At 37.9% G+C, this 12,500-nt stretch overlaps 2 protein-coding genes across 2 annotated transcripts in view; one reads left to right on the top strand and one right to left on the bottom strand.

Annotated features, from left to right (window-relative positions):
- Positions 1-2,775, bottom strand: part of LOC144442782 (uncharacterized) — a 5,089-nt gene extending 2,314 nt beyond the window's left edge. Inside the window, exons 1-2 of the mRNA XM_078132155.1 lie at positions 2,665-2,775; positions 227-485 (exon numbers count right to left, since the gene is read on the bottom strand). Coding sequence (XP_077988281.1) covers positions 227-483 — 257 coding nt within the window. The 5' untranslated portion in view covers positions 484-485; positions 2,665-2,775. The remainder of the gene's footprint in view (positions 1-226; positions 486-2,664) is intronic.
- A 4,722-nt stretch (positions 2,776-7,497) lies between these two features.
- Positions 7,498-9,723, top strand: LOC144442584 (beta-1,3-galactosyltransferase 5-like). The gene is made up of 2 exons (XM_078131965.1): positions 7,498-7,565; positions 8,335-9,723. The coding sequence occupies exon 2, from the start codon at positions 8,354-8,356 to the stop codon at positions 9,515-9,517; it is 1,164 nt and encodes a 387-aa protein (XP_077988091.1). The 5' UTR covers positions 7,498-7,565; positions 8,335-8,353; the 3' UTR covers positions 9,518-9,723.
- The last annotated feature ends 2,777 nt before the right edge of the window (positions 9,724-12,500 follow it).

The raw sequence follows: 12,500 nt of genomic DNA, 5'->3' as shown, positions 1-12,500 counted from the left end.
TTGTTGTTGTTGTTGTTGTTGTTGTCAATCAAGAACCATGGTTTCAGTATTGCTGACTGTCTGTATTCTACATTGTAAGGGTATTCTTGTTTATTTATATCGCTCAGTAATAATCATACCCAATGTTATCAATATCTTCTTCACATTTTGATGAAAACATTCTTCTACGTACTATTCTGGATAAAAGGGAAGTTCATATTGTTAACCTATCTATAAACATACTTACTGTTGCTGTTGGTTTAAAACGACCACCGTGTTTTGTTGTTGGACGTGTAACTGTGATGGTTGCTGCTGGTAATATGGCTGTACTTGTCCTGGTAATGATTGGTATGGTGGGGGATAGCCACCACCAGGCTGATCGTGGTATGGTTTGTTGGCATCTGGTTGGCCGGGGTATGATGACTGGGGATACTGGTATGTAGTAGGGTCAAAGGTTTGATCAGCTGGTATTTCATTGATGTCTGGTGGTGGTTGTAAAGCCATACCTAATTTCGTTGAAAAAATATATCATATGTTACAGAGAATAATGGTGAGTTAATATGTACAGGGACATTAACATTTGGTTATCAAAAGTAATGCTATCTTAATCATTACATTAAGAACTTATGGAGTCCTCGGTAATTTCAAGGATGTCAAATAAAGGATGGGGTGAGGCACATTTTACAAATCGGCTCATGGGAAGGTCTATTTTTTAAGAAATGGAATAAGGGGATACATGTTAACTTTGACTCAATGAGTTATCTAACTTTGCATTATGCATTTATTTGTGATTTTGACATCAATGGTGTCACACATTCCATAGCTACTAGATCCCACCACTGCCACCATTGTATTGTAATATGGCAACATATCAGTCAAATCACTGCTGACAACCATATCAGTGAAACAATTTGATTGTTGTAATACATGTGAGGAGATGGGTCGGTCTAATGGAGTGAAGGGTGATGAGTGTGGTAAGATACTGATGACAATGTGACAGAGCGGGGACGGTGACCTCAGTTCCAGGCAATAATGCCGGTAGTGCATCCAAAACCTTTGGAAGTTCCAGCAGTCAGCAATGCTAATTAGTCAACCACGGAAACTTATTAACGCAGTACCTCCACGTCAATTCACTTTACATTGGTAGTAGTATTGGAAAAAAACAACCAATGCCTTTAAAATTATAGAGGTTGTGGCAGCGGTGGGATCAAATCCTAAAGCTGTCCATTGATTAAGGCCTAAAAAAAATTGTGTGGTTCCGATTATGCTCATACGTATATTAACTAGTAGCTAGCATTGTCTACTAACACGCTAGATCTTGTATGCATGCATCTCAATATATTTCCTTCAATTGAAATGATAAGCTGACCCATAGATAACCAAATTGTGGTGGTCTGAGGTTGACTTGTCTAGTAAGTTACAACTTCATTTCAACATTCTCACATCACAATCATGAAACGGTTCAATGTCAAAGGTCATACAGGACATTGTCCCGGTAAATTCACCTTGACCGTGTCATTGCTTTCGTCATGCTTATACGTCACCATGAAGATATTTTGAATACATATGTACATGTATATACCCATTCATTGTTGTATTTCGACATATAGGTGATAAAGTATGTAAAAAAAAAACCTTATCATTGTGAATGACAATGGGTCGAAACAGTCACATACATGATCAAACTCTCGGGGGATGTAGCAATGGCATATATATAGCACACACGTCTGGGGAAATGGTGAAAGGTCTAAAGGCTGTCCTTTTAAATTCGAGATGATCTGACCGTGTCAGTACTTTCACCTGAGTGCAAAATGATCCTACATATATGCAAATTCATCATCATGCATTGAATACATAAACGCTTACATTTCCAATCTGACAGCTGGAATGGGGATTCAAATTGGTGTGACTTATGGTTATGAATGTCGGGGGGGGGGGGGGGGTAAGGGGGGCGTGACAACGACTTAGAGCTATAGATGGCATGGGATTCAAGTCCAATCAAGGTGAGAAGGGGAAAACAATATATAACTGTATTGCTATATGCTTATTACTATGTTAGGAAATCAATAGTAAACGTCAAAACATGGGTCACTGACTCCAACACGTTGACGAAAAGCAAACTAATGCGACACATATACTGGTATATACCAGTAAACAATTTCACAATGCATGTGTACACCCCTTCTACTATACGTATACGTGCATTGGATTTTAGTACGCCATTTATATACTTTATGGACGGTTCAAATTGGTGTTAACAGGGCTGATAAACACACGGGGTCTAGTGATTCATTTCTGTTTTAACATGGCCGTGAAGTTACGAATATATAAGACTTTGCAGTGGTGATGTAGTCCAGTTGCTTGGAGGGGGGGGGGCAAAACTGTACGAAAAGATTAAATGTCGTTGTAAACAATGTTTCATAGTGTATTTGTCGTAAATAAACATAGATTTTAACGACAGTTCTTCATTTTATGTACAGACCGTACAGGTGGTTACAGATCAGTTCTGAAAACTTTTAAAGGAGTCCGAATTGAACCCCATCAATCTACATTCTAAACTCCGATAACACGGCATTGTCAACAGACATTGTTTATATACGCATACACGTACATTTTGTAGTTCATATAGTCACTAACTTTCACCAAAGATACATTCACAAGGTGTACAATTGAAAATAACCCTACCTGAAGCAGTAAAGTCAAAGGGATCGACAGGAACGGGCTTCTCAAACAGTCGACTTAGTTTATACTTTTTCTGCGACAACGACACTGTCTTACTCTATAATACTGTGTCTCTATGGCAACAAGGTCTATGTAGCAAGATGTTATAAGTGGTTAAGTTATTAAATGCGATCAATCTTGATAGCTATTGTATGTGGAGACAACGACCTGAATTAGTATTCCAAAGGAGGTGCTTCTTAACAAGATTTATAGCATAAAAGTACAGATGAGTGGTCTTATTGTGATTTCTTTCGTTTCTCTATTATTTGTGTTGTCTTTCACTACGTGCTTTGTATTTTTATGTCGCAAGCTAACATCACAGTCAGGACAAGGTACAAACTGTACATGTATGCACGGTTAATAGTATCGGTCAAAGGTCAGACTAGCCTTCAGCCTTGTCCTGGTATATTTAAACTGAATAAGCATCATATTCTACAAACAAACAAACAGCAAACAAACAAACAAACAAACAAACAAACAAACATAAGCAGAAGCAAAGAGATAGCTAGAGAGACACAGAGAGAGACAAACAAACAAGCAAACAAACAAACAAAAACAGCCAAAAACAAACGAATAAATAAATAAATAAATACATATTACATACATACATACATACATACATACATACATACATACATACATACATACATACATACATAATACGCACTTGCACACGCACGCACATACATTAACGCACACGCACACGCGCACACACACATACATGTGCCTACGTACGCATACAGTTTGTGGTATCCACTGGGAGCTAAAAGAACTTGCTTACAGCAGACCAATGCTCACTTTTCTAGAATAACTATTAACACCGACCCCTAGCCTACTTCTCACAAGGTAGAGCTCGCAATTCAAGGGCTAACAATTGTTCCCGTAGCTGAATGACACTATCTTTTCAGCCTCGCATAAACAAGGGTCCTATGTCAACTCACAGAATATACTATATGATTGGTCTTTATTATGTAACACCAAGAGTAATAACATAAGAACATAATATTGGTACAATTATATAAAATATCTGTTGTCACCATAGAAAGGCTTAGTTCAAAATATCAGCATAACTAACCTAAGTAATCAATTGCATAAAACATGGTTAATGCAAAGGGGCCTAGGTATCGATTAGATGCTATGTGTTGAGAGAAAAAGGGTGGGTGCACAAACACATTTACGTCACTATAGCCATTATGACTCTGAGTTGAATTTAATCCCAGGTTTTATGCCATTATCTGTCTTTTCCCAGAATAATTTTTGGTGAGGTCAAAGAAGAAAGAGTAAACTATCGTAAAATGTCATCAGGAGGGCTGACAAACATATAATTTTTTTTTGAGAAAATGACGATAATAAAAACATAAACATATCTCAACCAAATTGAAATCAGGTTTTTGTATAGTTATCTTTCAGAATAGAGGATGACCTTTTGTGACATAAGAATCACACTTGAACAAAATTAAAATTACTAAGTGAAAAATCACAATATTGGTACGATTATATAAATCTGAGACCACTAACGTAGTAGTGGTCTGAGTGAGTATAAATATATATCTTCATCATATAAAGGCTTTGTTCATAAAATCAGCCTAGCCAACCGACCTAACTAGATTCGATAAATCTAATCAGGAAAGAAAATAGTCGCATTTCTTTCAGATGGATTCACCCACTTTCCCAATAAAAAATTATGGTTGACTTCCTTATCAGAGTCGACAAAAAGTCATTACGTACCCGGTTACTGTACATCGGCGCACGCACACGCACGCATACATACACACTCACGCACGCACACGCACGCACACACCCTCACACATACACACTCATGCACGCACACGCACGCACACACACACACGCACGCATGCATGCACGCACACGCACGTACACACACCCTCACACACACACATACATACATACATACATACATACATACATACATACATACATACACACATACATACATACATACATACATACATACTTACATACATACACACATACATACACACACACGCGCGCGCTCGCACGCACGCACGCATGCATGCACGCACGTTCATACAGACACATCGACCTTGGTTGAGCAAAATATTGGTGTAACTGTTCCTGGAATGAATAAAGAGCGTCCACACATTGTGAATTTCATGATCAATAACACCAACGCTACGATTCTAGCTGTTTTCGTCTTTAATATCTATTCTCGCAAACCAGAGCTGTTATTTCTTCCACTTAACACTGCACTGCGAAATAAAGTGGCGCGTCTTGGACGGTGCCGTAAAAGAGGCTGTCGTTTACGACGATGCACAGGGTTAACATACTGAATGCAATCATAATTGTTTGACCGCTTTATGGCAACAGCACGATTTTCCCCAATATACGTGTTGGTATTATAGAAGATCATTGGATATTTGCTGGGTCACAGTCGATCGGTAGGCGGGATTTACTTTCTATGAGGCGAAGTGTGTGCGTTATTTTCGGGGGGGGGGGGTGTTTTTGCGCGTCAACTGTTTTAGTCTCGATAAAGTCGATGCTATTGTTCAAGAGGGGTTCGATAACATGACTTCCATGCATTGGATATCAAGGACGCGTTGTTGTCAGGTCGTCAAAAGGTCAACAGCTTATTGTCAACAACATATTCTTTTAACATGCCAAGGTATTTGATATGCGATGTTTGAAATACAAACAAATGTTAGGTGCTATTTTCTTCAAATTACAACAAACAAACAAAACACATTGAACTTCCTTTTTAGACCAGAATGGCAAAAATATGGTACGGTGTCACAAGCTGAACATAAAAACAAGTTAAAAACATCACCTAAGTACTTTCGTATGAGATAAGTGAACCCCCTAGGACTCTTGTTATTTTTCAACTTTACATTGTATACTGCAGCTGCACTCACACATTGTCTACGATCGGAGCTTTCAGTCAGTTAGCTTGAACGGCAAACGTTTCAATTGAATATATTTTAAAAACAGGTTTGGCGTTTGACCATGCGCAGATGAGATTTTAAATACACAGTCCGCGAATTATTTGCCCTTGTCCTAAATAGTCAGTCTATCGTGCGTGTTTGTCTCACTGCTAGCCATATGTTGCTTTTCTGATGGATCTGTTCAGTTTCGCATGATCTATTATTCTGTAGGACAGTCACGTATATGCAATTTTACATACAGGTTTCTTTCATTTACCCACAAGACACTGGGCTCATACGTTTTACATGTGTTTGACTGGAAAGTGGTTTTGGCTCAAAAGTACAACTGTCTTTGTGACGACACTATATGATGGTTGTGCTGCCAACTACTAAGATTGTTAGAAGATACACAACTGGAGACGTGTGATTTGGTGAGTATTCAGATACATTATACACGATTGTGATCGCCAAATGAGTAAAGTATTGGACGTTTACAAAGTCATAACATAACTGCGACACTATGAGACCAATGTGTTACCTCTTGTCAACTGTCGACGTCGTCCATCTTTGTGAAACCGTGTCCCAGCACGATACACAAAGTATAAACAAACTAAACATTCAGTACTCCTGTACTATTAATGGTTTGTGTTTTAATACCATCAAAATGTCGTCTATACTATTTAACCAAATAATCCATAGTAAGTTTCGATGTTTTTGGGAAAATGTTGCCAAACACCCAAACATTACTACATATTTTTTTAGCTAAAATGTTGTAGTCTGTTAATTTTTAACTGAATGAGGGGGAGGGGGAGGGTTGGGTACTTTTGGCGGTGGTGATGATATGATGGGGTATCGTTTTGGAAAATATCTGTACCGGTAATTGTTATCACAACTACACCATTAACATTGTGTCTGTCATTTTTGGTTTCGTTAAATGACACGAAAGATTGTAACTACATATTTTACAAATGAACAAAGTTTGTTAAAGTTTCTACATCTAGGGGAAGGGAAGGGCTTGGTAGCAAATGAAACCATTCTATTCTTTGACCCATTACTGCAATTATTGTTACGATTATTTACTACAATTACATTTGTATATTTGCAACACAGCAATTTGTTAATATTATGGTTTACCCATGCATTCGTGTTTACTTTAATTGATTTGTATCATCAACATAACAATTTGTTCTAATGTGTACACGTAGATGATGACGTTGGATATATCTGAATATACAAAAAGTTGGCATAAAAGCAACGAAAGTGAAGTCAACTTTGTAGGAATAAATTACACAGAGAATTAATTGTACTGCCTACATTCTAATATTTGCTCAGACAAACTCACGTCATCAAAAGTTACAATATGAATCACACAATCACACTGTCTCTTCACATCGTGTAACAAGAAACAATGCAAGTATTTAGTCACTTTTATGAGATAGTGTTCAACTGAGATTATGTCAACGCTCAGACCACTATAGAGAATTCTCTACAGTGGTCTGAGGTCAAAGACAACGAACAACAAACGACACACACACTAACCTCATTGAATTCGAAGTGTACTTTATCCGTATAGTCCTTTGTGGCGATAACATACATCAGCCTTCAACCAACACAATGGCTCGTCTGGGGAGTGGCAAGACAACTCACAACTGATTAAACCCACCCTCCCCCAACTTAGTTAATCCACAAAATCTATTTTTTAATGTTTGTTAGGTGTTAATTAATTTGCAATAGTCATGGTTGATCAAAAATTGGAGCGTTTCTCAATGTGAGATAGAAATACGAAGTCATGCTTATATGTTTAAATGAAAATGAAGATTTTTGGTGCGACGAGACGATGCATTCGTTCAGGTTGAAGTTTCCAATGGGGGGTTTTGACAAGAAAACGATTTATACAAATACAAAACCCCTCGTCTGTCATCTTACTCTGTGCATTTGGAGAGGTCATTTGGGGGTCAGGTTGAGGTATGTAAGTGTCTCGGAGCCATTTCTAGCATGACTGAACATCACAGTCTGTAACCGTGGTTTCATTCGGTGACTATTTTCTTATTCCAATTTCTTGGACTGTTCCAATCACACAATGCGACTGTATAGATTATATTGGCGGTCTCACCAGTAAGTTCACAATATAGTATACAAAAATAACATTTATTATTTTAAAAGGAAAAATGCCTAGTCAAAAAAATCCCAGTCTCAATTCCAAAGCTTGTTGGGGCATCTGTAACTACTTCTATATTAGTTACATTGTCTAAACTAATTTAAAATAACTTTGAGTGCATATCATAGTGACCAACTGTGACATCTATTACTTACAGTGCCATTTTAGTATACGCAGTGATATTAAGTAAATTAACGTGACCCTCCTAAATTCCATTTTCTAAAATATGCCCCCCCCCGAACCAATTGCAAAAAGAATAACCCCCACCTCGCATTCTCCATCTCTAGTAATTACTGAAGGTCCCCATATATATCAACGATAGGTCATCTCATCAATCATAGGAAATTACAATACTAGATAAATCAGCCAAATTCGTTTTGATCTTTACATCGGTTTCAATTTGCGTATCACTAACCGGTCACCGCTATTGACAGACAGGCGCACACACACACACACACACACACACACACACACACACAGACACACACGCACACACACACACACACACACACATACACACACCCCACACATTTCACATATTGATCATGAGCAATAGTATTTTGTTTTCCTTTTCAGAACACTCTGGTGAATTGGTATGGCCAATATCCAAAAGAATGTAATTGCCATCTTGGCGTTTCTCATTTGTCTTAATGGAGTATTATTTCTGCTATTCCATATCCATTTTTGGACATCTAGTAGTGTATTTAAGCATGCCGTCGTTCCAGATGGTGGTACGAATACATATTTCACAAACTTTAAAATGTTCAACACTACAAGGGATACGAATACTGCATTTGAAACAAGACAATTAACTGTCAACAACAACACTGCAACACCAGATAAGGCAAGAAGCGACAAGAAGTCGACAATCCAAAACTATAATCCTATAGGAAAGATAAATCTGAATGATTTTCCATTTGTAGTAAGTCCAGGGAATATTTGCAACGACCCAAACACTTTTCTTTTTACATTTGTAACAACAATACACGATCATGTAGAAAAGCGAGCAACTATACGGTCAACATGGGCGAGTGTCAAACAAGTTGACGATAAAAAAATCGAGACGGTTTTTATACTTGGTAAAAGTTATAATGCAGGTGAGACTCGGAAGATTCTTCGGGAATTCCACACATTTCAAGATATAATATTAGCCGACTTTGACGAACATTATTTAAACTTGACCTTGAAAACAATGATTGGGATGAAATGGGTCAAGACATTTTGTCCCCATGTACGGTATGTTCTGAAAACTGACGATGACGTTTTCGTAAACTATTTGTCTCTTGTTAGAGAGTTGGCATGGCAACCTACAAATGGCCTTGCCATTGGATATCTCAATAGGAATGCTTCCGTGGAAAGAAATACAACACAAAAATGGTATACTCCAAAAGATATTTATCCGCATTCGACATATCCTAGTTACTTACAGGGTCAAGGTTATGTACTTTCAAATGATGTTGTTAGTAATGTTTACAATGTATCTTCTCAAATGCAATATATAAACTGGGAAGATGTATATGTTGGTTTATGCTTAGAGAGACTTTCTGTAAAGTTATCCCATGAAGAGCGTTTCGAAGATTATACTAGATGGAACAATAGGCAATCCGATGGGTTACCATGTTCTCTTCACAATATATTTACTCTTCATGGTGTGGATGTGAACGCGTTGAAAAAACAATGGCAACGTCTCCTTGAGGAGAAAGAGCGTGCACAATGTAGAAAATCATCTGTCAAGTCAGCCACTTCGAGGTTACGCTAAACACAGACGATAAAAATCTTCTTTCTTGGCTGTGCACTGAACATTTTTAAAGGCCCAATCAGCAAATAAATAGGGGTCGGATTACGATGAAGCTCATTAACGTTATTATGCTAAATGACTTTGACGTCACCGTATATGACACTCACAGAGCTCATTCGTGAAAACCATGGCTTGATACCTGTTGGGAAGAGTGGAGTCTAACCAAACCACAGTCAATCTGACGAACGTTGTAACGGTCAGCTTACTAAATAGTCTCGCTGCCAGACTATGACTTTATATGTCGTACCGCCGTAAGGTGCACGAAGTGCGCCCCCGTGCAGCGAAGCCACGAGAAGTTCTGGACTTAACTTTTCAGTGCACAGACAAGTCCCTCGTCACTGTACTACTCGCGACTGCGCCACTCGGAGTGTGCCTTACAGAAGGGACGAATGCCAAGACGTCTGTCAGCTAGACTACTAACTGATGCATCCCTGTCATTTCGCAGACTGTCGTTATTGTGACATTTATTTACTAAGGGACGATCGCACAGTGTCGCACAAGCTCAACAAACGAACACCATTCGTTTAGGTCAAACCCCTCCCCTAAAGGAACATTCATAAGAGATGTGGCATCAAACGTTTATATGTGATATTAACTATGCTGAAAACTGTAGTGGTCACATCACTACAATCGATGTAATGTAAAAAACTTGATTGAAAACATATTAAAATACTACCAGAAACCACACATCAGGTATATCTCACATTAGAATAAATTTTTATTAACTTATCAACATCTCAAAATACAAAAGCTGTTATCATTGAAGGAGTGAAAGTTTTCCATCGAAATGTCGCATTGACGCCAGACCTCCTCCCCCTGAACACAAAGTTCGCTTATTGTTATGAGTTTGTGTGACATTGCGCGATCATCCCTATGTCTAAAATGAATGGGGCACAAAAAGATGGTTAAGAATGAAAGTCAGAGATCCAAGATTTAGGCAACCACCACTATGTGCACGTGAATGAAGTCGCTACTAAACCATACACATGTAGCAGCTAGTAGACGCATACTTACCTCTTTATTTGCATCCACGTACCTTGGTCCAACAATTACAAATACAAATAATTTCTAGCAATGATCAATTTCTGGGATGTAAAACATTCTCCATGAATAAAAATGTATTTCATTACTTATTAAAATTTGTCAACCTACAGTTCAAAGTTATGTTTTTATTCCTTATATATGATGAAGCCTAATTTAGTATTTCATTTACATGTATGTAAAATGAAGTTCATTTGTGATTTTACTCAATTTGAAACAGTTACTGTATGTAAGCACTCATATATTGATACGGATTATGAACTTATCAATTCACTTAGTTATTATCCATGACAGACAACATTATATTGTTTGCCGCCTAAATGATCATGATCAGACAGATTTGCTGATTGTCAATGAACCAGAATAGAGTAACGTGTGTCCAAAGATATAACTAAATCCACTGAGAGCACATGGAGGATAATACAATGGCGCCCTCTCTAAATATACTTTTGGGGAATGTAATTTGGTTTGTTCTATAGACATAGACAAATTTCATGACTACATAAAAAGGAAACCACAGGTACTTCAATGATTGTTGTTAAAAGAAGCGAACACCCTTTTTGGTTTCTGGGGTTAACACACAACATTACATTCAACTCTCACAGATCAGTATTGCCGAATGCATCTTCCGACCGCAAGAGGGCGGACTTCACTATACACATTGGGAGTGGTGGTAAGGACTAGTTGACAAGTCAAGATGTGTTGAATGTAGTCAACAGGTGTTTATGTTAATGACTTCTATCATTCCTGTTGATTTGATTAAAGTCACGAAATAATCTTTACATTTCCTGATGACTAAATGAGATAATTACACGCCACTGGCAACTTTGTAATTTACCAGTATTTATAAAGGGGAGAATATCATTGTCTGCAGTACATTCGATAGTAATCATTGTAGCCATATGCGTTGTCTATATCTACGAAGCCAATATCACGTTAAGTTTGTTGTCACTGTAACTACATGTACACTAGGTATTTATTATGCATCAATGCCACGTTAAGTTTGTTGTCACTGTAACTACATGTACACTAGGTATTTATGTATCAATGCCACGTTAAGTTTGTTGTCACTGTAACTACATGTACACTAGGTATTTATGTATCAATGCCACGTTAAGTTTGCTGATACTGTAACTACATGTACACTAGGTATTTATGTATCAATGTCACGTTAAGTTTGTTGACACTGTAACTACATGTACACTAGGTATTTATGTATCAATGTCACGTTAAGTTTGCTGATACTGTAACTACATGTACACTAGGTATTTATTATGTATCAATATCCAAACAATGCAAAACAATCCAGGACATAGCAGTATATGGTTTATACAGACTGAGGCCATGTCTAACCATCACATAACATCAGCAAATGTATAACATCTGAACCCAGTCCATGAATTAGTCACACGTGAAAATATTAGAATAGTGATTTTTAACTTTACTGAGGAATGTAATGTTAAACTTTATGTATGCCTGTCTGTCTGTCTGTCTGTCTGTCTGTCTGTCTGTCTGTCTGTCTGTCTGTCTGTCTGTCTGTCTGTCTGTCTGTCTGTCTGTCTGTCTGTCTGTCCGTCCGTCCGTCCGTCCGTCCGTCCGTCCGTCCGTCCGTCCGTCCTTCCGTCCGTCCGTCCGCCCGCCCGCCCGCCCGTTCGTTCGTTCGTCCGTCCGTCCGTCTGTCTGTCTGTCTATCATGATAAAATTGGCCGACAGTCATGTTACATATTTTTGGATATGATGCTTGGTGTCTTATTGTGTTACAGAAATTAATTAATGATATTTATTAATTAACTGATATAAGTTACTCAAAATGACATGAAATGAGGTAGATCTGAGTCTATTAATGATACCGTGACTTGGAGATAATGTCCTGTGGATATTTTTAGCTATGATGTGAATTATC

The sequence above is a fragment of the Glandiceps talaboti genome, chromosome 11, assembly GCF_964340395.1.
Source record: "Glandiceps talaboti chromosome 11, keGlaTala1.1, whole genome shotgun sequence".
NCBI lineage: Eukaryota > Metazoa > Hemichordata > Enteropneusta > Spengelidae > Glandiceps > Glandiceps talaboti.
The sequence above is the reverse complement of the archived record's forward strand: the minus strand, read 5'-3'. Positions and strand labels throughout refer to the sequence as shown.